Source organism: Ornithorhynchus anatinus, chromosome 1 (assembly GCF_004115215.2).
Source record: "Ornithorhynchus anatinus isolate Pmale09 chromosome 1, mOrnAna1.pri.v4, whole genome shotgun sequence".
In the NCBI taxonomy this organism is placed as follows: domain Eukaryota; kingdom Metazoa; phylum Chordata; class Mammalia; order Monotremata; family Ornithorhynchidae; genus Ornithorhynchus; species Ornithorhynchus anatinus.
The window spans coordinates 109,047,752-109,075,665 of NC_041728.1; the positions used below are offsets into that span (position 1 = coordinate 109,047,752).

Genomic DNA, 27,914 nt, shown 5'->3' on the forward strand with positions numbered 1-27,914 from the left:
AGACCCCAGTTTTTCTCTTAGTTGCACACCAGTCTGCCCGAGACAAGGCAACAGGGATTACCAGGGTCGATCGATGATCAGCACTGAAAAATAACCATCCAATATGCTTTTTGCAAAATATTTATTAGAAAACTAAAGTGAATATGGCAACAAAACTTAAATAGCAAGAACAGGACATTGGCCATAAAGCTTTTTCCACTATATTAATCTTTGACGATATCGATAGTCAAGTGTGTCTCCAGGGGAAGCCACGTGTAAACAAACCCGCCTAACCTAGCATATGATCAGATTCCAACCCATGGAGAACTCTGTTGGACATACACCTCTTGCTCTCCGAGCCGCCTCATTGCCCACCTTACAGAAAGGTGACCTGAAAGTTGTTGATTTTCATTGGCTAAGTGGCTCAGATCAGAAGAGGATTCTCATCAAAGTACCCAGAGGCCCTCAGCGCAGAGATCTGGCCCCTTCTGTAAAATCCCTAAATTGCGACACTCCCCTCCGCCCCTCTCATCTCGAACGGCTTGGTTTTGAATGAAGGTTAAAGCCGATAAACCTCCCCTGACAACGACTGAAGTAGCCGCTGGAGTCAGGGAGGAGCCCGGAGACCCTCTCCCCTCCCACCCCAGCCCCTGCTGGCTCACACCCTCAGAGGTTCTTTCGGGGTCTCCTCTAGTGCAGGCCTCAGGCTCTGACAGAGGCGGGCAGCTGCCCCAGAAGCCGGAGATTTTAAGGGAAGGTTAGACAAACTCCCGTCACAACGTTACCAGGCCAAAACCCCTCATTCTCACGCTGCCAGAGAGGCTTGACTTGTTGACCAAATCAAAGAGGGGAGGGGACCGTCAGGAAACGTCGGCTAATGACAGATTCCAACAGGGGAAGGCCTAGCCGGGCCCTGCTGCATTTCTGAAAAACGCCTAATACAGGACAAGAACCGCTAGGCCCCAAGAACCCTTGGGCTCCTTCCCTCCACAGGCGCGTCACGGGCAGCAGGTGGAAATGGTCACATTGATCCCCAGGTTGCCGTTATCCGCGAAGAGGTGGGCTATAGCTGTATCAAAGACGAGGCAGTCACTGTTCATGATGGCGGAGGCCACGCCGTCGTGAATGGAGCGGGGTGTGGCCTCCCACGTCAGCCGCCGCCGGTTCCCGTTGAGCTCGAGCCTGTAGGCAAAGTTCTCGGCCTGCTTGCGGGTGCCGATGAGCAGCACGATGGCAAAGAACTGCTGGTGGCCCTCGTACTTCTCTTGCTTCTCCAAAACCAGCATGAAATGGTGGCCGAAGCAGGACTGCATCATCACCCAGTCGACCGCGCCTGGCAGGTTAATGTCCGTGGCCAGGAAGACGATGTCTTCTCCCTGAAGGGTGGTGATGCTCTTATGGGCGTGCATGAGGTGGGACATGACGGCTTCCAGGGATCCCTGCCACTTGCAGGAGGCACCGGGGCATGGGCAAGAGTAGGGGCGGTATTCACAGATGTCTTCGTGGTCCGGCTTTTCCGTGTGGTGAAGAGTCAAGGAGCAGCCTGTGGTGGCATACTGGAAGGAGACAGGAGTGTGGGTGCGTGCGCACACGTACACACACACACCAAAAAATAAAAAAAGTTAGGCATTCAGGCTCCCTAGGCATCTGTCTGGATACTGCAGTCTAGTTCTGGCTTGGAGACCCTTCGTTTCAGGGAGTTTCTTTGCCAGATCCTCATTGCCAATTCCTGCACGTCCTTTCCTCAGGTTTCGGCATGTCACTCCCCTCCTCAAAAACCTCCAGTGGTTGCCTATCAATCTTCACATGAAGTAAAAACTCCTCACTCATGGCTTCCAAGCTCTCCATCACCTGGCACCCTCCTAACTCACCTCCCTTCTATCCTTCTCCAGCCCACCCCATACCTCTGCCACTAACCTCCTCACTGTGCCTCGTTCTCGCCTGTCCCGCCGTCGACCCCTGGCCCACGTCCTACCACTGTCCTGGAATGCCCTCCCTCCTCACATATGGCGAACTAACTCTCTTCCCCTCTTCAAATCCCTACTGAGAGCTCACCTCCTCCAGGACGCCTTCCCAGACTGAGCCCTCCCTTTCTCTCTGCCCCTCCTTCCTTCCCCATTGCCCCTACTCCATCCCTCTGCTCTACCCCCTTCCCCTCCCCACAGCACTTGTGTATATTTGTATATATTATTTATTACTCTATTTTATTAATGATGTGTATATATCTACGATTCTATTTATCTATTTTTATGGCATTGATGCCTGTCTACTTGTTTTGTTTTGCTGTCTGTCTCCCCCTTTTAGACTGTGAGTCCATTACTGGGCAGGGACTGTCTCTGCTGCCTAATTGTATATTCCAAGGGCTTAGTACAGGGCTCTGCACACAGTAAGAGCTCAATAAATACGATTGAATGAATGAATGAATGAACCCAGAGATAGGTCACCTGGCGAGGGATGATGCAAAGAAAGAAGGGGACTGAAAATGTAAGGGTCTCCTAGCAAAGCTCGTTGTAGGCAGGGAATATGTCTGTTCATTGTTGTACTCTCCCAAGCGTTTAGTACAGTTCTCTGCACACAGTAAGCGCTCAATAAATAAATATGACTGAATGAATGAATGAACAGCTGTCCTGGGCATGAGACGAGAAGATGGGGGCCAGAGTGGGATAAAGGGTTTCAAGGGTACAGGAGGGAAGAGAAAGCATTTCCCAGTATCTCAATCACCTTGATTCTATTTATTTGCTATTGTTTTAATGAGATGTTCTTCCCCTTGATTCTATTTATTGCCATTGTTCTTGTCTGTCTGTCTCCCCCGATTAGACTGTAAGCCCATCAAAGGGCAGGGACTGTCTCTATCTCTTACCGATTTGTACATTCCAAGCGCTTAGTACAGTGCTCTGCACATAGTAAGCGCTCAATAAATACTACTGAATGAATGAACCCCAGGGTTTCCCCCATTTTAGAAAATTTAACCCTAATGACTCAACGTTTAATCTAGTGTGCCTCCCCCAGCCCCAGCCACTTCGGCTCAGCTCTCCTCAGCTGCCCACATAGAGCTGAACTAACTGGAATCGAAGGAGCGGGTGAGGAGAGGAAACTGTTCCGATTGTGGCCATATCGCCCTAGTCCATGCTTCCGGGGCTGCTTCTTGCTGAGCTCCTGGCAAGGGCACGAAGTTTGGGAAGTCAGCGACAGTAGAGAGAGCAGGGAAAGTACCTCATCTCACTTGCTCTACTCCGTACTGGGCTTCCCCAGAGTTCTCAGCTTGTTGGACAGCCCAGGAAGAAGCAGCCACAACAGACCCGTCTCCCCACCTTTTCAAAGTTCCCTCAGGAGGCTTTTGTAGCCCTGGTTGAAAACCTCTGTCTTAACAGGTAACAATTATCCTCAATTCCTCGCCAACAGAAACGTTAGGCCCTTCTGCTACCTCCGAGCCTTCTTGAAAGACAGGGAAAAAGGAATTTGTACCTGGGTGAATCTCTGGCACAGGACTAAGCTGCATGACTACATTTTGGTCTATCAAAAAGAAAAGTGTCCCTCTCTCAACAATCAGCTATCTCAGAGGAACTAATATTTTATTCCAAGAAGATTTCCTACCTAGAGTTGTCTCCCCTTCACCCCACTAAACCACCTGACTGCAAGCTTTTGTCGGAAGTTTCCAGTTCCTGAAAACTGGGGCTTGAAAGTCCCAGCACGCTGATGCTGACACAGGATTCCAAAGTTGAGGCAGAGGGCTCGGAGGGAGAGAGAGAGAGAGAGAGAGAGAGAGAGAGAGCGAGAGAGAGAGAGCGAGAAAGAGAGAGAGAGAGAGAGTGTGTGTGTGTGTGTGTGTGTGTCTCTACACACACATACACACAAGTGAATCTGTTTTGGTAAGGGGAAGTTTGGGGATTGGAGGGTACTTTTCCAACCCCAAACCCAGTTTTACACTGCTTCAGGCCAAAGTCAAAACCAGTAAGGCCATCAGGGATGAGTCCACAGAACTACAGACTCTCTGGATGAACCAAGAATTCCTTTTTGATTTTTTAACCTAAAGATATTTACCTGTGCTCAATAGCAGCAGCCACTTGGACAAGAGGAGCCTTGGAAATATGCTCAAAAAAAAGGTAATAAAATCACATGATGGAGACCCAAGATATTTCTGAGTACATCATCTGCCAGCATCTGACTTGTGCAATGTGGGGAGGAATCTGGCTCCCTTTTTAAGAGTAACCAATTTGAAGACTCAGAACAGGAAACCCCCAAAGTTACGCAAATAGAAAAGTGATTACAAGGCCTGAGTTAGTTCCGAGGCTACTAAAAATGGCCGTGTGGATGTGGCTAAAAATACCTTGGTGGGGCTGTTTTTACATGCCTTCCCCAGCCAAGCCCAACCTAAGTGACTTTCTGACAAAGCACGACTCTTCTTCCTTCTGAAATTCTGAGCACCTCATCTGTAACATGGGGATTCAATATCTGTTCTCGTTTCCCCTTAGACTGTAAGCCCCATTTAGGACAAATTTGATTATTTTGTAACTATTCCAGTACTTCCCACAGTGATGATGATGATGATGATGGTATTTGTTAAGCACTTACGATTTGCCAAATACTGTTCGAAGTGGTGGGATAGATACAAGGTTAATCAGGTTGTCCCACATGGGGCTCACAGTTTTAATCCCCATTTTACAGATGAGGTAACTGAGGCAAATAGAAGTTAAGTGACTTGTCCAAAGTCACACAGCTGATAGGTGCTGGAGCTGGGATTAGAACTCACAACCTCTGACTCCCAAGCCTGTGCTCTTTCCACTAACCCATGCTGCTTCTCTTGCTTGGTGCAGAGTAAGCCCTTACCAAATAACACAGTTGTAATTAATGTAGAAGCCGCCTTTGGTCTGGTTTAGACTGTAAGCTCCTTGTGTGCAGGAAATGTGCCTACCAATTCTGTTGGTAGTCTTCTGAGCACTTAGTACAGTGCTGTGCATAAGCACTCAGTAACTACATCTGGTTGATTTATCAACCCAATAGACGGTGCTAAATTTCACCTAGAGGCTCATGATCTTCTGTATATTGCCATTTTTTTCTAAAAGAACATTATGAAGAAATGAAGTGATTCCTCTGCCCTGCCCCATAAATCTTAACTCTATCACAGACGCTGAATTTCCTCCTCAACCAGCCCACCGCCTCCTGCCTTCCCTGCTCGGAAGTTTTGGGATTCACAAATTCTAGGTTCATTAATTAATCGATCAATTAATCAATCAATGGCATTTATTGAACACTTACTAAGTGCAGAGCACTGTTACAAGGACTATGGCTGAGTACAATTCAATAGCGTTGGGGAATGTCCTCTCTCCTCAAATCTGCCAATCACTCTTCCCCACTTTAAAGCCTTCTGAAGACTCACCTCCTTCAAGAGGCCTTCCCAGACTCAGCCGCCCTTTTCCTCAGCACTCCTTCCCTTCCCCGTCACCTCACCTCGCTCCCTTTGCTCTCCCCTCTGCCCCATAGCACTTATGTATCTATGTATACAGTTATAATTCTATTTATATTGATGCCTGTTTACTTGTTTTAATGTCTGTCTTCCCCCTTCTAGACTGGAAGCCTGGTGTGGGAAGGGATTGTCTCTATTGCTGAATTGTACTTTTCAAGCACTTAATACAGTGCTCTGCTCACAGTAAGCGCTCAATAAATATGATTGAATGAATGAATGGTCATGATTCCTGCCCTCAAGGAGCTTACAGTTTAGTGGAGGACACAAGTATTACAATAAATTTCTGAGAGAGAAAATGGCAGAGTATTAGGATATGTACATAAATGCTGTGAGGCTGGAGGTGAGATATCAAAGTACTTAGAGGGCACGGATCCAACTGCATAGATGACGCAGAGGTGATGGAGAATAGGATGGGGAGATGAGAGTTAATTAGGGAAGACTTCTTGGAGGAGAAATTATTTTAGTAGGGCTTTGAAGAGAGGGAGAGTGGTAATCTATCTGATATGAAGGAGGAGGGAGTTCCAGGCAGGAGGGTGTGAGCAAGGGTCAACAGCGAGAGGGACGAGGTCAAGGCACAGTAACTAAGTTGGAGTTCAAGCAGCAAAGTGTGCAGGCTGGGTTGTTGTGAGAGAGGAGGGAGGTCCAGGAGGAAGAGGAGAGCTGATTGAGCTGATGTTTTAAGGAGTTTCTGTTTGATATGGTGATGGATGGGCAACCGCTGGAAGTTTTGAGCAGTAATAATGTGGGTATTTGTTAAGTGCTTACTATGTGCAGAGCACTGTTCTAAGCGCTGGGGTAGACACAGGGGAATCAAGTCGTCCCACGTGGGGCTCACAGTCTTAATCCCCATTTTACAGATGAGGTAACTGAGGCACAGAGAAGTTAAGTGACTTGCCCACAGTCACACAGCTGACAAGTGGCAGAGCCGAGATTCGAACCCATGATCTCTGACTCCAAAGCCCGGGCTCTTTCCACTGAGCCACGCTGCTTCTCTAGGGAAGATGTGCACAGAATGATTTTTTAGAAAAATGTTCCAGGTAGCAGAATGATGTATGGACTGGAGTGAGAGGAGGCAGGGAGGAAGACGAGAAGACTGATGCAGTAGTTGAAGCAGGCTGTGACAAACACTTGGACCAGTATGGTAGCAGTTTGGATGGAGAGGAAGTAGCGGATTCTAACGATGATCTGAAGAAGGAAGTGACAGGATTTGGGGACAGACAGAATGTGTGGGTTGAATGAGAGAGATGAGTTGAGGATAATGCCAAGGTTACACGGGCAGAACTGGCGATGGTAATAATAATGACGGTATTTGTTCATTCATTCATTTATTCAGTTGTAATTATTGAGCACTTACTATGTGCACAGCACTGTACTAAGTGCTTGGAATGTACAATTCGGCAACAGATAGAGACAATCCCTGCCCAACATCAGGCTCACAGTCTAAAAGGGGGAGACAGGCAACAAAACAAAACAAGTAGTCAGGCAGTTAAGCGCTTACTATGTGCCTATCACTGTTCTAAAACGAAGGGACCTTAACCCCAAATAACTCAGTTCCACCACAGCATCAGAACTTGTATATCCAGCTCCACTACTTGCCGGCTTTGTGACTTGGACAAACCTTTTCTGTGCCTCAGTTTCCTCCCTGCAAAATGGGGATTCAATACCTGTTCTCCCTTCCCTTTAGACTATGGGGGACAGGGGCTGTCTGACAGGATTATCTTGTAACTATTCCAGTAACAACAATGATGATAAAATTAAAAACAATAATTGCGATATTTGTTAAGCACTTATAGTGTGCCAAACACTACACTAAGCATTGGGGTAGATGCAAGATCATCAGGTTGGACAAAGTCCCTGCCCTATATGGGGCTCACAGTCTAAGTAGGAGGGGGAACAGGACTGAATCCCCATTTTACAGATGAGGTAACTGAGGCACAGAAAAAATAAGTGACTTGCCCAAGGTCGCAAGCAGACAAGTGGCAGAGCCGGAATTAGAACCCAGGTCCTCCGACTCTTAGGCCCGTGCTCTTCCCATTAGGTCACACTGCTTCCTAAAACAAAGCCTAAACACTTGACTCTTCTGCAGCTGCACATCTTCATTAACCTGTTCCACCAAATTTTCGGTATAAATCTTGGAGTGGTTGCATTTGATGTATTTTTCTTTCTAGTCCAGAGGGTTTGCATAGTGCTCGATGCATAGTAAGTACTTAACATATTACACAATTATTATTATTATCATTATACTGTTGAAGGACTGAAGGGAAAAAGGCTGGTAGGCCTATTGAAGGCCAGAACAGCAGAGTAGGAAGTGCTGAGCAGAAAATTTGTGAACTATGATCAGGTTCAGGTTAGGTTATTCACTCATTCATTCATTCCTTCAATCATAGTTATTCAGTGCTTACTGTGTGCAAAGCACTGTACTAAAAGCTTGGGAGCATACAACATATCAACAGACACATTCTTAGGTTACTAAGTCTTAGAAAAGTAGGCCTCACCCTCAGAAATATATCAACGATTGTGGCAGACCAGAGCCAGCTCTGTCACTTGTCTGCTGTGTGACCTTGGGCAAGTCACTTCACTACTCTGGGCCTCAGTTTCCTCATCTGTAAAATGAGAATTAAGACTGTGAACCCATGTGGGACAGGGACTGTCCACCTCAATTTGCTTGTATCCATCCCAGTGCTTAGTACAGGGTCTGGCACATAGTAAGCACTTAACAAATACCAGAGGACCCCCTTGGCTGCATTCCTGCATTGCTAATGAAGGCAGGAAACAGACAAGTGAGTGGAATGTGAAGGTGTTTGGAAACAATAAAGAGGCTGTGAAAATACCCAGGGAAGGGTTGATTCTAGGGAGGAGACAGAGGTCACCAAAAGCCATTCAGAAGCTGGAGAAGAGGAAATCTAGTCAGGAGTGGGGCCCTCATCATCACCATCATCCTCAATGGCACTTATTGAGTGCTTTCTATGTGCAGAGCACTGAACTAAGCGCTTGGGAGAATACAACAGAGTTGGCAGACTCTAGAGGGGGAGACAGACACGAATATAAATGAATAATTTATAATATATAATTTAAAGATATATGTGGGGTTGTGGTTGGGCTGAATATCAAATGACCAGAGGTCATAGATCCGAGTGCAAGATTCAAGGGCTCCCTTTGGTCTGGGGGTCAGTTTGGGACTTGGGAGGGACTTAAAAAGGGCAGGAGGAGTTACCACTCCAATGGCTCAACCTTTCTCTCTCTCATTCCTTGGCCAAAAGGGTGGGACAATTTGCCCTACTCTGAAACAGTGAGGTGGTGGGATTATAATAGCCAGAAAGACCTGCAGGGCTCAGGTGCAAGTTTCTGGGCCAGAGCAGAGTGTGCTTTCAGATGCATCTGTTTTTTGGGTTGCCTTTTACTTGGATGAGAAGTGATTATCGATCAATCAATGGTATTCACTCATTCAATTGTATTGAGCGCTTACTGTGTGCTAAACACTGTATTAAACACCAGAAAAGTACAATTCGGCAACAAATAGAGACAATCTCTATGGTATTGAGTGCTTACTGTGGGCAGAGCACTGTAATAATCAGTACTATAATTTCCCAAGCCTTTGGTAAAGTGCTCTGCACACAGCAAGAGCTTAATAAATACAATTGAATGAATGAATGAATCATCATCACCAATGGTAACTGTACTAAGTGCTTAGGAGAGCATAATACAACAGAGTTCGGTCTCTGCTTGTGGTGGGCAGGGAATGTGTCTGTCTATTTCTGTATTGTATTCTCCCAAGCACACAGTGCTTTGCCCATGGTAAGTGCTCAATAAATGCAAATGAATGAATGAGTAGATGCGTTTCCCATCTAAGGATTGGGGTGAAACTGGATATAATTCAACCTAGCGTGCCTTCGGGACATGGTCCTGACCTGGAGATTTGTTCATTCACATCTTTGGGCCAGTGTAAAAACAAACAGCAGCCCCGTGGCCCAGGGCTGGTCTTCTGGCTGGTAAATGTTTCATCTTGAGCTGTGTGTCTCTTGGCTGAGATTAGTGTAGAAACCTTCCCACGGTCCAGGGGGGTGCCCCAGAACTTGTAGGAGGGATATGATGACTGTTTTTCTCAGTGCTTTCTCCCAGTTGAGGCTGTTTCCCCAGCGTTTTAACGCCATTCAATGTGATCTGGGGAGTTGAGCTTCTGCTTCTGACTGAGGCTTTCCCACCTAGCTGGGTAAGGCACAGGTAAGATCCATGAAGTACCTGGGCTGATTACACGTTTAGGACCCAAACACACATGGAGTGATTAAAGTTCTGGACTGAATGAACAGTCAGAGTATTGCATCTGAAACAAAGGAGTGCATTTAAAGCTACTTAAATAGCAAAACAAACAAGCAAAAAAGCCCCCAACAAAAACCAAAACCAAAACAAAAACCCCCGAACCACAAAACCCTCGTCTCTCATTTTCTCTCTAAGGTTTTAAAAAGGACAAGGACCAAATCTGACTCCCAACTGTGCATTCTTTCCCAGTACAGTGCTCTGCACAAAGTAAGTGCTTAATAACTACTACTACTACTACTACTACTACTACTACGGCAGCTGCATGGTGTATGGGAAAAAGGCTCAGGCCTGGGAGTGAAAAGGTCATAGATTCTTTCATTCACTCATTCAATCATATTTAATGAGCACTTACTATGTGTAGTGCACTGTACTAAGCACTTGGAATGTACACTTCGGCAACAGATAGAGACAATCCCTGCCCAGTGATGGGCTCACAGTCTAAATGGGGGAGACAGACAACAGAGCAAAACAGAACAAAACAAAACAACACAACATCATCAAGATAAAGAGAATCAAGGAGACATACACCTCATTAACAAAATAAATAGGGTAATAAATAATATATACAGACGAGCACAGTGCTGAGGGGAGGGGAAGGGGGAAGAGCAGATGGTTGGGGGGGATGGGAGGAGAGTGGGGGCAGAGGGAATTGGGCTGCTCCTGGCTTCACCACTTGTCTGCTGTGAGACCGTGAGCAAGTCGCTTCACTTCTCTGGGCCTCAGTTCCCTCATATCTAAATGGGGATTGAGACTGTGAGCCCCATGTGGGACAGGGATTGTGTCCAACCCGATTTGCTTGTATCTACCCCAGCACTTAGTACAGTGCTTGGCACATCGTGAGTGCTTAACAAATACCACAATTATTATTATTATTATTACTACCCTCTCTCCCAAGACCCCTGATTCTTACATTCCAAATGAATCTTGGACCTTTGGGGCTTTGTTTGCTCTGCAGCGAGAGGAGGGAGTGCAGTGGACTTTAATAATAATAATGGTATTTGTTAAGCGCTTACTATGTGCCATGCACTGTTCTAAGTGCTGGGGTAGATATAAGGGAATCAGGATGTTCCACGTGGGACTCACAGTCTTAATCCCCATTTTACAGATGAGGTAACTGAGGCCCAGAGAAGTTAAGTGACTTGTCCGAAGTCACACAGCTGACAAGTGGCAGAGCCGGGATTAGAACCCATGATCTCTGACTCCCAACCTCACGCTCTTTCCATTAAACCACACTATATTGTGCCCCCCCCCACCCAAGTGCTTACTACAGTGCTCTGCACATGGTAAGTGTTTAACACATACCATCGATCAATTGAGAAGCACTGCATTAGAGCTGGCATCCACAGCCCGTGTGGCACATAGCAATTCATATGTTTCACGGCAGCAAGGTTCCACAGGGTTGCCAACATCTCTTTTGGGCCCCTGCTGCTGTCCCAGTCTCCCTGCTGATCTCTCTTGCCCACCTTTGCTTCCTCCCTGTTGGGCAGAAAAACATGGCGGGGGGGGAAGTGACTGACAGGAGGCAGGGCCCAGGAAAAGCAGCCTAGAAGGGGGAAAAAGAGATGGCGGCAGCAGATGTGTTGGGGAGCACTGAAGGCATGGAAGAAGGGTGGCTTATTTATCATTTATTTGACTCCTAATAACCAATCACCCCTCTCAGGGTCCCACCTGGAGAGTTTCCAGTACTCTGCCAGACTCGACTATGGGAGGAGAGTCAAGCAGAGGCATATCCATTCCATCCCTAGTTTGGGCAGTGGCTAGCGAGTGGAAGGCAATCTGCTACAAACTCACTTGTGCTGGGCAGCAGCAGCATGGGAGAGAGTCGAGAGGGGAGACCAGTTTACTGCGTGGAAGAAGACAATGGTAAACCACTTCCATTTTTTAACCAAGAAAACTCTATGGATCCACTATGAAATGCTCTATCAGCTCTAGGATCATTCAATCTAGAACGATTGCAGATGGAAGTTGGGCATTCTGGGAGAGGTGTGTCCAAGGCATCTCTACGGGTCAGGGATGACTGGATGGCATAACACAATAATCAATCAGTGGTATTTATCGAGCGCTTACTTTATGCAGAGCAAGGTACTAAGTGCTTGACAGAGGACACAAGGGTTAGTAGAAATGATCCCTCTTCTGCCTCCCACCCTCTAACTGTGGGAGTCCCTGAAGGTTTGGTTCTGAGTCCCCTTCTATTCTCCTTGGAGGACTCATTCACTCCTGTGGTCTCAATTATTATCTCTATGTGGATGATTCCCAAATCTACATCTCCAGTCCACACCTCTCTCCTTCTCTACAATCTCACATCTCCTCTTGCCTTCAAGACATCTCTACTTGGATGTCCTGCTGGTACCTCAAACTTAACATGTCCAAAAGAGAACTCCTCATTTTACCACCCAAACCTTGTCCTCCTCCTGTCTTTTCCTTCACTGTGGATAACATCTCTATCTTCTCTGTCTCACAAGCCTGCAATGTTCAACTCATTTCTCTCATTCAACCCACATATTCAATCTGTCACCAAATCCCGAAGTTTCTACCTTCACAATGTTGCTAAAATCTGCCCTCTCCTCTCCATCCAAAATACCATTATTCTGATCCAAGTACTTATTATGGCCTGGTTTGACTACTGCATCAGCCTCCTCACTGATTTCCCTGCTCCAATCTCTCCCCACTCCAGTCATTATTTCATTTTGCTACCCGGATTCATTCATTCATTCATATACGTTGAGCACTTACACATTCCCTGCCCACAATGAGCTTACAGTCTAGAGGGGGAGACAGGCATTGATACAAATAAATTACAGATATGTACGTAAGTGCTGTGGGACTGGGAGTGGGGATGAATGAAGGAGTAAGTCAGGTTGATGAGGAAAGGAGGACTTAGTAAGGGAAGGTCTCTTGGGGGAGATGTGTCTTCAATAAGGCTTTGAATGGGGAGAGAGCAATTGTCTGTCCTATCTGAAAAGGGAAGGCGTTCCAGGCCAAAGGTGAGACGTGGGTGAGAGGTCGGCAGTGAGATAGACGAGAACGAGGTACAGTGACGAGGTTAGCATTAGAGGAGCAAAGTGTGCAGGCTAGGTTGTAGTAGGAGAGTAGCAAGGTAAGGTAGGAGGGGGCCAAGATGATTAAGTGCTTTAAAGCCAATGGTGAGGAGTTTTTGTTTGAGGTGTTTGAGGCAGAAGTGGTTGGGCAATGCCTGGAGGTTCTTGAGCAGGGAAACATGGCCTGAATGTTATTTTTGAGGAGTGTCTTCCCACTCCTCAAGAACCTACAGTGGCTTCCCATTTACCTCCGCATCAAACAGAAATAACTTACTATAAATTTTAAAGTTTTGTCAGCTTGCCCCCTCCTACTTTACCTCACTGGTTTCCTACTTCAACCCAGACTGTACACTTCACTCCTCTAACACCCACCTACTCCCTATTACTTGATGTCATCTTTCTCGCCACCGACCTCCCTTTGGGCTGGAACTCCCTTCCTCTTCATATACAACAAACTAATGCAACTCTCTCCACCTTCAAAGCCTTAAATAACCACATCTTCAAGAGGTTTTCCTTGACTAAGCCCTTATTTCCCCTCCTCTCTCTCCCTTCTGCATCTCCAGTGCACTTGGACCTGTCCCCTTTAGGCACTTGATATTCACCCCACCCTCAGTTTCACAGCACTTAGTTCTTTGTGGGCAGGGAATGTGTCTACTAACGCTGTTCTATCTTATTCCCCCAAGCACTTACTACCATGCACCACAAACAGTAAGCTCTCAATAAATACGATTGATTGTTTGAGTGCGGTGCTCTGCACACTGTAATCGATACGACTGATTGATTAAAGAGCAGCAGTGTCCTGACTCTCAGGTACAGTAAGAGAGTTGGGGCTGATTTTTCCCTACAGAACTTGCAGTTCAAATTGGCCCCCAAAATTCAAGGTTTCTGACTGGGGATGAGAAACACCAGAGGAAGGCAGAAATATGAAAGGGCTTCAAGAACGAAAACTGCTACTCCAGAAATGGCATGTGCCCTGCGTTCAGACTCCTCCTGCCCTCACAAACATCCCCAGACCCTTGCTCTGTAAGATGGCACCTTTAAAGCGGCTTTTTAAAAAACAGAGGAAGTACAAAGTGAAGAGTGAAACTCCCTAGGTCTCCCAAATTAAGGGATCGGGAGAAGTTGAGTAAACTGTAAACTCATTATGGGCAGGGAATGTGTCCATATATTGTTATATTGTACTCTCCCAAGCGCTTAATTCAGTGCTCTGCCTACAGTAAGCACTCAGTAAATATGATTGCATGAATGAAACTGACAGGCAAAGCCACTGGCCATCAGTCACAAGATGCAGCATGGCACAGTGGATAGAGCCCAGGTCTGGGAGTCAGGAAGTCAGAGGTTCTAATCCCGGCTCTGCCACTTGTCTGCTGTGTGACCTCGGGCAAGTCACTTTACTTCTCTGTGCCTCAACTCATCTGCAAAATGGGGATTGAGACTGTGAGTCCCAAGTGGGACAGGGAGTGTGTCCAACTCGGTATGTTTGTATCCACCCCATCGCTTAGTACAGTGTCTGGCACATAGTAAGTGTTTAACAAATACCATAATTATTATTATTATTATTTTGCTGCTGGTATCAAATAATGGTGATGTCCTTGGAAAGGTGCTTTACTTGAAAGTACTGGGGCTGAGATCTGCACCAAAGATAGTAAGCGATGCTGGCTGTCTGGCTTTCTGGTAGAATGAAGGTCTGTCAGAGTCCAGATGAAAAAGCCTGAGAATATATGTGATATCCCCTGGGAAAGATTATTTAACAGAATGTCCCTGGAGAGATACAGAGTCTTTTCAAGCAAACAAAAACACAGTAGCAGGCAGAGAGTGAGAGAAAGCAAAGTCAAATGAGTTTCAGAGATCATGAAGTCACATTTTCTAGTTCTCTTCAGACTCTTCTTCACATGTTGCACGGTACACTGTCTTGTGAAAACCTGTTTTTCCTCCAAACTAGATGCCTGACCTAGAGTTGGGCACAATTTTAAGACTTCACTGATGCGATTTCTTTTCCTAGACTGGACTTGGATGGTTGAAATCTTAAGCCTTGAAGTTATCCACGACTTAATTTCCATTCAATAACAGAATCTGCATAGGAAGTAAGTGAAACATCACAAGCACACAAAACTGCAAACACCTAGTATAAGAGGCAGTTTTACATTAGTGGGAGTTTAACTTGATCAGGCCACTGAGGCTTCGGAGGGGACAGTCTATTTAGGGAAACAGCATGGCCTAGTGGAAAGAGGGGTCTGGGAGTCAGAGGCTCTGAATTCTAATACCATGTTTGATCTTGTGCAAATCATTTAATTTCTCTGTGCCTCAGTTCCCTCATCTGTAAAATGGGGATTCAATACCTGTTCTCCTTCCTACTTACTCAGTGGGACTTAATTATCATGAATTTACCCCAGCACTTACTACAGTGCTTAGAATAGAGTAAGTGCTTAAAAATACTACAATTATTATCATTCCAACAGAAACTACTTACCAAAAGTTTTAAGGCACTCAATCACCTCTCCCCCTCCTACTTATCCTCACTCACCTCCCAGTACAACCAAGCCCACACACTTTGCTCTGCTAAAACCAACCTACTTACTTACCATTGATTGATTACCTCAATCTTGCCTCACTTACAGATGAATCCTTGCCCATGACCTCCCTCTGGCTTCAAACTCCCATCCCCTTCGCATCCAACTGATATCTTCAAAACCCTATGGAAATCGTATCATCTCCAAGAAGTCTTTCCTGACTAACCTCTCTTCTCCCCACCATATTCACCCTCCCTTCTGTTTCATTTATTCACTTTATTCCCCTTCAGCACTTTGAGAGTCACCCCAGCCCTATGGCACTTATGAACATATCCTTACACTGTTTTTTTCTCCTACATGTAATTTATTTTAATATCTGTCTCCTCCCCTAGACTGTAAACTCCTTGAAGGCAGGGATCATGGCTACCAACTCTACTGTACTTTCCTAAACACTGAGTACAGTGCTCTGCACAGAGTAAGCACTCAATTATTACCACTGTTTGATTGATTTTGTGACTAGATGATGTACCTGTTCAGGATCAGCTGCAAAGGGGTCAGGGCCTGATCTCAGGAAAGAATCCATTCCTCATTCTCCCTCTCCTTTAGGGGAACCCCTTTGGGCCCCAGTTCCTACCACTAACAATAAATGCTGCACCTCATTTGGCTTTTGAGGTTTAATAACATGACACTTTTGAAGTTTAATAACAAAATATTTGGAAAGTGCAGATTCTCAAATGAATAGGACTCCATAAAGTTCAAGAACATTACAAGTATTTGGTGTGGGTGCTTGTAAACTTGTAAGGAAAAAAAAGAAATGATGTCATCCCATTTATTTTAACGCAACTAATTAGGTGTTCTTTGAAATCTATTAAAGTGCTTTCATCCTCTAAAACCAAACCTGTATCAAAGAAAGTAAAGAGCCCATTCTTCCGGATGGGGCCAGCTTGTTAAAGCCTCTCAAAAGGCAAAGCAAAGACTGCCTTCCATACTTACAACCCCTCATTGTGCACAGCCATGAGCTAATTAACATTTGATAAGGGAACCACGTGTGCTGGATTGAGACTCAGGAAGATGACATCCTCAGCTGGGCTGGGGAAGGCAGGAAGTTGAATTGAAAAAAAAAAGGATAGGGAAAGCCTCTGTGTTTTAGCTAGAAGCTTTTTGGAGAATTTGCTGGGAGTAGTGGATTAAGGAATCCTACCAGGTATTTTTGAGAGATAAGTTACTGGTGTTGGATTCAGTGTAGTTCCTTCTTCTTGGGGCAAAAAGAAAAGATTTTTGAAGTGTTTGAGTGAGAAGCAAATGTTTCAAGGCTAAGTGAAATGAAACTTATGTGGAAGGAACTTGTTCTTCAAAGTGACAAAATATCAGAGGACGGGGAAATGCACAGCATTTAGTGTTGCTTTTGGAGATGTGGAGGAGATTGACTTACTAAACTTTCCAGGCCTTGGGATTTTATAGCCTTTTAATCAATGGTATTTGAGTGCTTACTATGTGCAGAGCACTGCACTAAATGCTTGGCAGAGTATAATAAAACAGAGTTAGTAGACATGTTGTTCTCTGCCCACAATAAGCTTAACATCTAGAGGACTTATTTAATCTCCTTTCAGGGTAACTTTGTTTTTCCTCTGGCACTGTTTTCACTCCAGCTCTCTGTTCTTGCTGATGCAAAGAAATGACCCTGTTGGTTTGGGAAGCGTTGGCATCCAAGAGTAGGAGCTCGCTAGCCCTACTTTATAGACAAGGACTCTGTGTTCTAAGTTCAAAAAGTGATTATTCCTCTGTGGGAAGAGTTGACTTACTACTATGTCTGGTTGGGAAAGCATGTTAGGATAGATGCCTTCTGCCTGGATAACTTCTCTGCTATCTCTGGAAGACAGCCAAAAACCTTTCCTTTGGTTCTAATCCTGGATCTGCTGCTTGTCTGCTGTGACCTTGGGCAAATAACTTAAGTTTTTTGTGCCACAGCTACTTCATCTGTAAAATGGGGATCGAGATTGTGAGTCTCATGTGGGACAGGGACTATGTCCAACCCAATTTGCTTGTATCCAGCCCAGCGCTTAGTACAATGGCTGGCTCATAGTAAGCACTTAATGAATAGCATTTTTATTATTATCCTTCCTAATGTGCAGGTGGTAGTCCCTTGCCCCAAAGAGTTCCAGACTCCTTTTGATACATGCAACTTCATTGCCACCTGAGAAGCAAACTTTCACAGCTTTTGGAGGTGGTGGGAAAGTACACCGATGATAATAATCGTGATGCAGTAGCAATTTTACAGATGAGCAGAGAGATTGTTTTCTCAAGAACCCTAACTTCAAACAGGCTAGGGAAATTAGGGTGAACTCAGTACACTCAAGCTCTCCTCTTGTAAAATAATTCTGATTACGAACTTAGTGGACATATCCTGATGCCCACACTCCCCCCTACTAAGTACCCCAGACCAAAGTGGCTATGAAATGTCTTGATGTCCCCTAGATGTAACCTGAGCCTTTTCCCCGGGGGGCAGGGTAGGGAGGGAACGAAGGGAACGTTTTGCTTTTGCTCAGACTGATTGGCCCTGGGATGATTTATTGTGAATCCTAGAAACTTGAAACAAAAGTTGACTTGTGACCGAATGCTCCCTGTTTCTCTTCTAGCCAAAGGGTTCAGTGAGTTGCCACATACTTTCCTGCAAAACCAGTTCTGTGAGATCCCTTTGGGATTCATATAAGTGAATAAACCCATGCTGTGGCAACAGCAAGAAGGATGGCTTTTAGAGGGCTGAATTGCCCCCGACCTCTTTCCCACTTATATTACCCTTAAAGGGGCAAGAAATCTTCAGTTAAAAAACAAAAACAAAACTCTTTTCCCTTCTATGCTCCCTCTGACCCTGACAATGTTTCAGAGCTTCCTTTTTAATCCAGTTCTTGACGGTGCCACCCATTTTAAGATTCTGAGCGTAATCCAACTCTCAATTTTAAAGCCTTACTGGACCTTAAGCTGCCATGCTCCTGTATTTTCATTAAGATTCTGTTGTGCATCACTGCTTAAATGTTTACCAAAAATTACCAGTGTGGTTTAGTGGCAAGAGCATGGACTTGTGAGTCAGAGGACATGGGTTCTAATCCCACCTCCACCACTTATCTGCTGTGACACCTTGGGCAAGTCACTTCACTTCTCTGTGCCTCAGTTACCTCATCTGTAAAATGGGGATAAAGACTTTGAGCACCACGTGGGACAACCTGATTACCTTGTATCTACCTCAGCACTTAGAATAGTGCTTGGCATATAGTAAGGCTTAACAAATATCATCATCATTATTATTACTATTATTATTAGTTCCAGTTCTGCCACCTGCCTGCTCTGTGACCTTGGAAAACTCATTTATCCTTCCTAGGCCTCAGGTTTCCTCATCTGTAAAATAAGTACAACATACCAGGTTTTCCCTTCTTCCCCACCCACCTCATAGATTGGGAGACTGGGACTGTGTCCAATCTAATTATCTTGTATAAACCCCAAGTTTAGCTCATAGTAAACCCTCAGGACCATTATTATAAAAATGAAATAATTCACTGAGGTTTCAAGGTTTTACCTCCTGAAGCCTGTTTTTTCCCTGCCTTCCCCTTCTGACATGGATGGTGATCAAACCTACAGGAAGTGGTATTTCCCCTGTGGCTGGACTCTTAGAGAGCTGGTACCAGTGAATAATAATTATGATACTTGTTAAATGCTTACTATATGCCAAGCACTGTTCTAAGCGCTGGGGTAGATACAAATTAATCTAGTTGGACAGAGTCCCTTTCCCATAAAGGGGTTCCACTCTAATCCCCGTTTTACAGATGAGGTAACTGAGGAGCAGTGAAGTGACTTGCCTAAGGTCAAAGAGCAGACGTGGTGGAGCTGGGATTAGAACCCAGGTTCTTCTGTCTCCCAGGCCGATGCTCTATCCACTAAGCCACGCTGCTCAAGGAGCCCATCAATGATATTTATTAAGCACCTGCTGGGTAGACAGCACTGTATTAAGTACTGGGGAGAATTCACCAGAAGCATGCCACCCACAGTGTCTGCCTTGGAGGAGCAGCTCTGTTTCTTAATAATGACATTTGTGGTGTTTGTCACTATGTATTTACCTTAGTGTTTAGTCCAATAGATAAGAGACTGTTTCACATTGGGCTCACAGTCTCAAGGAGAGGGAGGACAGGTATCCCTCTTTAAATCCTTGCTTTATAGATGAGGCAATTGAGAAAGAGGAGTTATGTGACATGCCCAAGGTCACACAGTAGGCGAGTGGCAGAGGTAGGATTTAGAAGTCTGGTCTCCTGACTCCCAGGCCTCTGCTCTTTCCATAAAGCCACCCTGCTTCTTGTTTGGGCTCCCTGGATTTCTTGCTAGTGGACAAGAGCCTTTATGAGCCTTCGCAGTAACCCCAGGGATTCTGGGGCCTCTTATACAAAAGATGTGGACCTAGTTTTTTGGGGTTTTTTAATGGTATTTAAGTGCTTACTATGTGCCAGTTACTACTGAAAGCACTGGGTAGTTACAAATTAATCTGGTTGGCCACAGTCCATGTCCCACATGGGGCTCACAGTCTTAACCCTCCATTTTACAGATGAGATAACTGAGGCACAGAGATTAACTTGCCTAATATCACAAAGCGGACAAATGGCGGATGTGGAATTAGAATCCACTTCTTTCTGATCCACAGGCCCGTGCTCTATCCACTAGGCCACACTGTTCCTCTGTTAGAAGCTCTGTCACGTACAACCAAAATCATTTGAAGGTTTTCGCCCATCAGCATTCCACAGGGCTTTGTAATTTGTATCTGCTTTTGCAGCAGAAAGTTTCCCTTGCATTTTATCAGAAGAGTCACAGAAGAGTAGCCACATGGGTCCAGTTGGACATGCCCTGACACTGGTCCATGGGGCCACAGCCATGCCAGTTTTTCTGTTGTTTTTAAAATATTTGATAAGTGTTTGCTATGTGTCAGGCACTGTACTAAACTCTGGTATAGATACAAGATAATCAGGTGGGACCCAGTCCATGTCCCACAGGGGGCTCCCGGTCTTAATTCCCATTTTACAGATGAGGTAAGTGAGCCACAGAAAAGTTATGACTCGTCCAAGGTCACACAACAGACAAGTGATGGAGGTGGGATTAGAACCCATATCCCCTTGACTCCCAGGCCCATGCTCTTTCCACTAGGCCACCCTTTCTCTTCCAGCAGATCTAAAGGCAGTGCTAAGGAGGGCACAGGGGTTCTGGGAGAGCTGCAAGGACCCCATGGCAAAACCAAGATTCCCAGGAAGGATGTAGGCAGACCAGCTGTCTGGAGAGGTTCAGAGAGGGAGAGGAACTCTGACCTTCTAGACTGAACACTCATGGGCAAGGAGCATGTCTACCTACTCTGTTGTACTCTTCTACCGGCTTAGTACACTGATCTGCACACAGTAAACACTCAGTAAGCACCCCTGATGAGGAGGAATAGTCGACCCAGGCCTAGGGACTAGAAGATCACCGCCTGTGCTCTGTCCCCTTCAGTGGCCATCGGAAAGTGTGGGGATTATGGGAAAGGAAAGCGGCAAACCCAGCACGGGCACCTTCCCATTTCCTAAGAAGCTCTGCCTTCAGGGGGCCAAGGGAAAGAGTGGGGAGTATGCTGAAAAAGGAGTTTATAAAAAAGGAAAGGGTTGTGGGTGTGGGCTTGTTTCTAATATAAAGTGCTGCCTGACCCCACCCAAGGGCTAGGCATGGCCAAAGGAGACAGGGTTATTTTTTTCCCTCTGAAAAAACCCCAAATACCCCTCCCTCCCTCAAGACTCCCACATATAGGGGGAAAAATAACCCCAACAACCTCTGCCTCACCGAACCTTCCCACAGGCCCTCCACCCCCATATCTATTAAATTTATATATGTAAAAATTTCTCAAGTAGAGCAAAAATGTCAAACCCAACCCCAGTAGAGCTAAAATGGGTGTGTCTGTAGTCTCTGGCTCAAAACCAGTGTCTACCCAGTGAGGGGTTTGTATAAGTCACTATAGCAAAACCTCTCCGGAATGGGGTGGAAGGGAACAAGTATGTCTCAATTTTGGAAAGTCGAGACTTGTTGGAGAAGGCAGGGTGGGCAAGTGGAGGGGAGTGGAGGAACCTTTGTCAACAAATTTTTCAGATACTTTCCTGTCAGTTTCCAGGCTCTTTTGGTTTGCTCTTTTTAAGGAAGCACAGTCAGGCTATTAGAATGGTAAACTCCTTAAGGCAGAAAACTTGTATTCCATCCTACTCCCCCAAATGCTTTAGACCAAAGCTTGCTTTCAAATATTACTGATTACTATTATCTTTATGGTACGTGGTATGTACTTTATGGCCCAGGTCAGGCACTATAGTAAGCGCTGGGGTAGTTACAAGCTAATCAGGTTGGACAAAGTCCATGTCCCACACGAGGTTCACAGTTTTAATCCCCATTTTACAGATGAGGTAACTGAGGCAAAGAGAAGTGAAGTGATTTGTCCAAGGTCACCTGGCAGACAAGTGACGGAAGCAGGCTTAGAACGGAGGCCCTTCTGCCTCCCAGGCCCGTGTTCTATCCACTAGGGCTCACTTTAGCATAGCATTTTGGCAGGGAAATTTTCCCAGCCATATTTCCTTCAAAATCTGAAGATATCAATAAAGACTTAGTTTAGTTCTTCCCAACTTCTCTTGACAAAGGCTGCCTCTCGGGGACTACATTCACAAAGAGGTTTTTTGGGAAACTGATGTGGAAGTACTTAGACTGTGAGACAGGGAATGGTGTCCAACCTGATTATCTTGTATCCATCCCAGCACTTAGTACAGTGCCTGGCGCATGGTACTTAAGAAGAATCATTTTAAAAAAACAACAGAAAAACAAAATCTAAAAACTATCTCGTAGGCTCCAACCCCTTGGTAATACTACTCAGGATGACATCATTCCTGTAGCTCCTCCCCAAAAGCTTTACCTGGTAATGTGGCTTCTTGGGAACTAGCCTCACCTGAAGGTTGAGGGTAATTTTGGTCCATGACAATTTTGCGGGGTGCTCTTGTTACACTGGCCAGGAGGGAGGAAATTCAATTTGGCGAGAATTCTTTCTTTGCATTTTAGTATTCTTGGGGGCTTAAACTATTTTCCAGTAGTAGGATTCAGTCCATTTAAGGCAGCCTCTGCTGTTCGACCTCTGAGATTTCACATCTTTTGCTCAACACCGCTGGGTTCTGCCAGCAGCTGGAATTTTTGGAGTCTTCACTAAAAGTGTTAATCCATGATCATTCTGATATAGAGGAATTTATCCTTGAGATTACCAAAAGCCCCATCTGGCAGCCCGGAGTAGTTGGAATACAAATTTCAGGATCAAAAGTGAGACACCGTACCTTAAAAAAACAGTTTATCTTTTGAATTCTCCCTGGTGCTTCCCCCCCAGTGTAGTTTTAGATGGCAGGAGGATAAAGAGTCCTTTCAAAAGGAAAACTTGTCATTTTGGGAAAACCATAAAGTGAACTGAGAAGGCCCATTTGAGTTAAGGACTGTTTCAAAACTTCTCCTTTAGTAAAAGGAGTGTAGTGATCCAAATGAATCGGATTGGTCTTTTGAATGTGAAGTTAGAGCCCTCGCCTGACTGATTCTGAAACTTTCCATTCATACAGAGGTTTGTGGGTATTAGAAATGCAAACTGAACAATCTGAAATTCCTAGGCCTCTCCCCTCCCTCCCTCCCTACCTACCCAGGGGTCAAACACTGGTCCATCCGCTCCCTTACAGAAATCACTAGTTCATTTTAAAATCTTTTTTGCTTCTTGATAAAACCTCCTAGTTCATCCCCTACACAACTCATAGAAGGGTACAGATGGAGACAGGATGCTAAATTATCACAAAACTTGTCAAGCATGCAACAAGCAAGAAAATATATTCAAAAATGCCACAGAGGCAAGATATTTCATTGAGGGATTTTTTTTAAGAAGTTCTGTTCTACATGAAACCTGTTTGAAATCACTTTAAAGCATATATTATGCCTTATAACACCCCTAAGGCAGCTATTTTAGTGATGCTTCCATTTTGCACCTGGGTAAACCAAGGCAGGAGCCAATCCCAGGAAACCTGGGATGAGATAACAGAAAAATTCTGGTGGCTAAGCCACGGATCAGAAGAGTGCCTTCTTGGTACTCTTTCCCTATCTACAAAGTGAGAAATTTTATGCAACTGTGATTCAATGTACTTGGGAACTTAACTCTCTGATGTTCAAACTGGATGGTTTTCCTCTTCCTCGGAATTTATGGAATTATTTTGCCATCACCTGACCATAAATTGAAGAAAACAAAAATGACTGGGAGGGGTTCATCACTTCCAAGCCAACCTTAAGAAGATTCAGGATTTTTTTTTTTTCAGCGTTGTCACAAATGTGTGCCTTAAATGCAGAGTACTTTTAACTTGACTGAATGCTTATCTACAAAATGCAGGTGTGAAGGTGGTTGAGTTCACTATTACAACTTGAGGGAAATTTTTTTTAAAACTCTTGGCCTGATTCTCATCAAACTTTTTCAAAGTGGTTAATCAAATGGCCCTAAGTTATATCACTGTAACATGTTACAAGGGAAAACATTTGAGAGCCTGGATTATGCATAGAGTAAGGTGTGCAGGCACTAAACAAATGGACTTGGCTTTTTCCTCTTTAATGGCTACAGCTATTAAGTCGGAGGTTTATGTTCATATTAATGCATAAAGGTGTTTGTTTTTTCCTGAAGTCACATTGCAGATGGATGGGAGAGACACACAGAATCATGACTTTTTAAAAAATAAAATACATTTTAGTAAATTAAACTCTGGGATGACCCTGACTTAAACCCTTATGTAATACTTTATGTTAAATGCGATCTGGGTCAGAGCCCCACCAAATTAAGTCACTCATTTGCCTGCCAGGCTAGACTCCCCAGCCTCCAAGTCTCTGGTGGATTTCTTTTTAATTTAAAAAGGGCACTCGTCCTACAAAAACTACATTTGGGAGACGAGAATGGTTGTCTAAAAGGCCTATGGTCCATAGCCACAAATTTTCAAACACTTTAAATGCGCGCAATTAAATTTCTACAAGTTTGGCTACTGAATGTGTGGCTGACCATCACCAGAAGGGGGGGGGGGGGAGGCGGAAAATCCACTGACCAACAAGGCAACCCGGTATGAATGCTGTCGTGAAGTAAAAGAGCGAAGACTGTAAGCTCTTTGTGAGCAGAAAATGTGCCTACCAACTCGGTTGTAGTGTACTCTTCCAAGCACTTAGCACAGTGCTGTGCACACAGTAAGCGCTCAAGTATGATTGAGTGATGTGGTGCGGGTGGATGGGTTTTTAGCTGGGTCCGGGAGTCGGCTTGGGACGGTGGTGGGTGAATATTCTCACTGGTGAGCGCGGGTAACGAGGAATGGTGGAGTGGGGGTCTCCCATCAGAACTCAGGGAGGTCCCCCAAAACCCCATGGGGCAAGGTGTGAGGGACCGTTTTTGGTGGGGGTTGTGGCTCTGATTGGTGAGGGAAGCCAACCAAGGATGGAGAGAGGGAGAAGAGGGATGGAATGGCTTGATCTACTCTGGCTTCTTTCCTTCCCGATGCACCCACCCAACCCGATTTTCTCCCAGCAAATGCCTCCAGGAAATTAGGTGTGGGGATGCGTTGCCCCAGACCCGTCTCCATCCAGGCCCGTCTCCATCCAGAGGATGGCTGGGGTGGGGAGGGGTCAGTGGGAGAAATTGCAGGCAGGGTGGAGCTGACTATTCCATTGCAACCCCTCGAAAACATTATGCACCTGCGAGGCGTGGCTGAGTCTGGGGACGGGAGTGGCAGCGTGGTCTAGTGGCAAGAGCACAGGCTTGGGTCAGAGGATGTGGGTTCTAAACCTGACTCCTTCCCTTGTCTGCTGGGTGACTGTGGGCAAGTCACTTCAATTCTCTATGCCTCAGTTACCTCATCTGAAAAATGGAGATTAAGAATTGTGGGCCCCATATGAGACAATATGATTACCTTGTATCTACCCCAGCGCTTAGAACAGTGCTTGACACATAGTAAGTGCTTAACAAATACTATCATTATTATTATTATTACCCAGCATCCATGGATCCAGGGATCCATGGAAAGTTTTCCAGATCAGGTCCAAAAACAGGTAGTTGGGAGTCCAGGCTGGCAGGTTAGCCACCATGATCCCTGTCAGCTACAGAAAGCAAGGAGTGGTGAACAGAGCATGGGCCTGGGAGTCAGAAAGTCATGGGTTCTAAACCTGGCTCTGCCACTTGTATGTTCTGTGGCCTTGGGCAAGCCACTTAACATCCCTGTGCCTCTCAGTTACCTCATTTGTAAAATGGGGATTAAGACTGAGCCCCATGTGGGACATGGACTGTAATCAACCTGATTTGCTTGTGCCCACCCCAGCGCTCAGTACAGTGCCTGGCACATAGTGAGTGCTTAACAAATATGATCATTATTAATATCCGAGTAGGTCTAAATAATGCTTTGGCGAAGGCAGATGCAGGAGTGTTCGGGGGGGGGGGGGAGGGGTGTGTGTGTGTGTGTGTGTGTGTGTGTGGCTGGTGGGTTGGGGGTGTGAGGGGTTGGTTGTGTGTGTGTGTGTTCATTCAGTCATATTTAGGGAAGCAGCAAGGCTTAGTGGAAAGAGCCCGAGGCTTGGGAGTCGGAGGATGTGGGTTCTAATCCTGGCTCCTCCACTCGTCTGCTGTGTGACCTTGGGCAAACCACTTCACTTTTCTGTGCCTCAGTTCCCTCATCTGTAAAATGGGGATTGAGACTTGTGAGCCCCACCTGATGCCAGCGTATCTCCCCCAACCCTTACAACAGTGCTTGGCACATAGTATGCGCTTAACACATACCATTATTACTTCTTATTATTATGAGTTCAATCATTCAATAGTATTTATTGAGCGCTTACTATGCGCAGAGCACCGTACTAAGCACTCGGAATGTACAATTCAGCAAGAGAGAGAGACAATCCCTGCCCAGTGACGGGCTGAGAGTCTAAACGGGGGAGGCGGACAGCAAAGCAAAGCAGAAGGCGCTTAATGCGTGCCGAGCACTGTACTAAGCGTTCGGAATGTACAATTCGGCAACAGAGGCAATCCCTGCCCAATTCTAAACGGGGGAGGCGGACAGCAAAGCAGAAGGCGCTTACTGGGTGCCGAGAACTGTATTAAACGCTCGGAATGTACAATTCGGCAACAGAGACAGATCATCCTTGCCCAATAACGAGTTGAGAGACTATAAACGGGGGAGGCAGACAGCAAAGCGGAAGGCGCTTACTACGTGCTGAGCACTGCGCTAAACGCTCGGAATGTACAATTCGGCAAGAAGGACAGATAATCCCTGCCCAGTAACGGGCTGAGAGTCTAAAAGGGGGAGGCGGACAGCAAAGCAGAAGGCGCTTACTGCGTGCTGAGCACTGTACTAAGCGCTCGGAATGAACAGTTCGGCAAGAGAGACAGATAATCCCTGCCCAATAACGGGCTGAGAGTCTAAAAGGGGGAGGCGGACAGCAAAGCAGAAGGCGCTTCCTAGGTGCTGAGCACTGTACTAAGCGCTCGGAATGAACAGTTCGGCAAGAGAGACAGATAATCCCTGCCCAATAACGGGCTGAGAGTCTAAAAGGGGGAGGCGGACAGCAAAGCAGAAGGCGCTTCCTAGGTGCTGAGCACTGTACTAAGCGCTCGGAATGAACAGTTCGGCAAGAGAGACAGATAATCCCTGCCCAGTAACGGGCTGAGAGTCTAAAAGGGGGAGGCGGACAACAAAGCAGAAGGCGCTTACTGCGTGCTGAGCACTATACTAAACGCTCGGAATGAACAGTTCGGCAAGAGAGGCAGATAATCCCTGCCCAATAACGGGCTGAGAGTCTAAAAGGGGGAGGCGGACAGCAAAGCAGAAGGCGCTTACTAGGTGCTGAGCACTGTGCTAAGCGCTCGGAATGTACAATTGGGCGAGAGAGAGAGGCAATCCCTGCCCAAAGACGGGCTGAGAGTCTAAACGGGGGAGGCGGACAGCAAAGCAAAGCAGAAGGCGCTCTCTGCGTGCCGAGCACCGTACTGAGCGCCGAGCCGTGCACCTCTTCGGAGCTTACCTTGCAGGGAAAGAGGACGGCCGAGGCCACCTTCTCCATGGCCAGGTTCCTGATGCTGGGGGTCAGGGCGCCCCGGCACGTCGGGCAGCAGCTCAGCTTCTGGCGGCATGGGTTACAGACCAGGTGTCCGGCCTGGCACTGCAGGATGGGGGGCAGGACGTAGTCGAAGCAGACGGGGCACTCGAAGAGGGAGGTGAGCTCGTGGTGCTGCGGCGAGGCCGGGCCTCCGCCACCCCCGGGGCCCGACGACGAGGAGCTGCCAGCGGCCGAGAGGGTGGCGGGGGCCGGGCCGGGCTGCTGCAGAGGATGCTGCTGCTGCTGCTGCTGCTGCAGCTGCTGCAGCTGCTGCTGCTGCTGCTTAGCACAGGGTTTGCTGGCAGGGGGGCCGGCGGAGGACGGGCGGCTCATCGCGCTCGGAGCCCACCATCGGGCCGCGGCCACCGGGCGGAGGGACCCCCCTCCCGGGCTGGGCCCGGCGGAGGGCAGGGCTCGGCCGGGAGATGGGCGACGGTGGCA

The 27,914-nt window shown here is 46.3% G+C and overlaps 1 protein-coding gene and 1 non-coding gene across 2 annotated transcripts; one reads left to right on the forward strand and one right to left on the reverse strand.

Moving 5' to 3' along the window:
* Positions 1-104: 104 nt before the first annotated feature.
* Positions 105-27,914, reverse strand: SIAH2 (siah E3 ubiquitin protein ligase 2). Its single transcript, XM_029075616.2, has 2 exons — positions 27,399-27,914; positions 105-1,535 (listed from the first exon to the last, which is right to left on the reverse strand). The coding sequence occupies exons 1-2, from the start codon at positions 27,804-27,806 to the stop codon at positions 978-980; spliced, it is 966 nt and encodes a 321-aa protein (XP_028931449.1). The 5' UTR covers positions 27,807-27,914; the 3' UTR covers positions 105-977.
* On the forward strand, positions 11,411-11,547 carry LOC114816034. Its single transcript, XR_003763812.1, has one exon. It is a non-coding gene; the product is annotated as a small nucleolar RNA SNORA7 (small nucleolar RNA).

Excerpts from the sequence above, each read along its gene's own strand:
- SIAH2 (XM_029075616.2), bottom strand. The coding sequence starts at position 27,806 with ATGAGCCGCCCGTCCTCCGCCGGCCCCCCTGCCAGCAAACCCTGTGCT. Across the intron at positions 1,536-27,398 it reads CCGTCCTCTTTCCCTGCAAG|TATGCCACCACAGGCTGCTC; the intron begins GTAAGCTCCGAA and ends GTCTCCTTCCAG.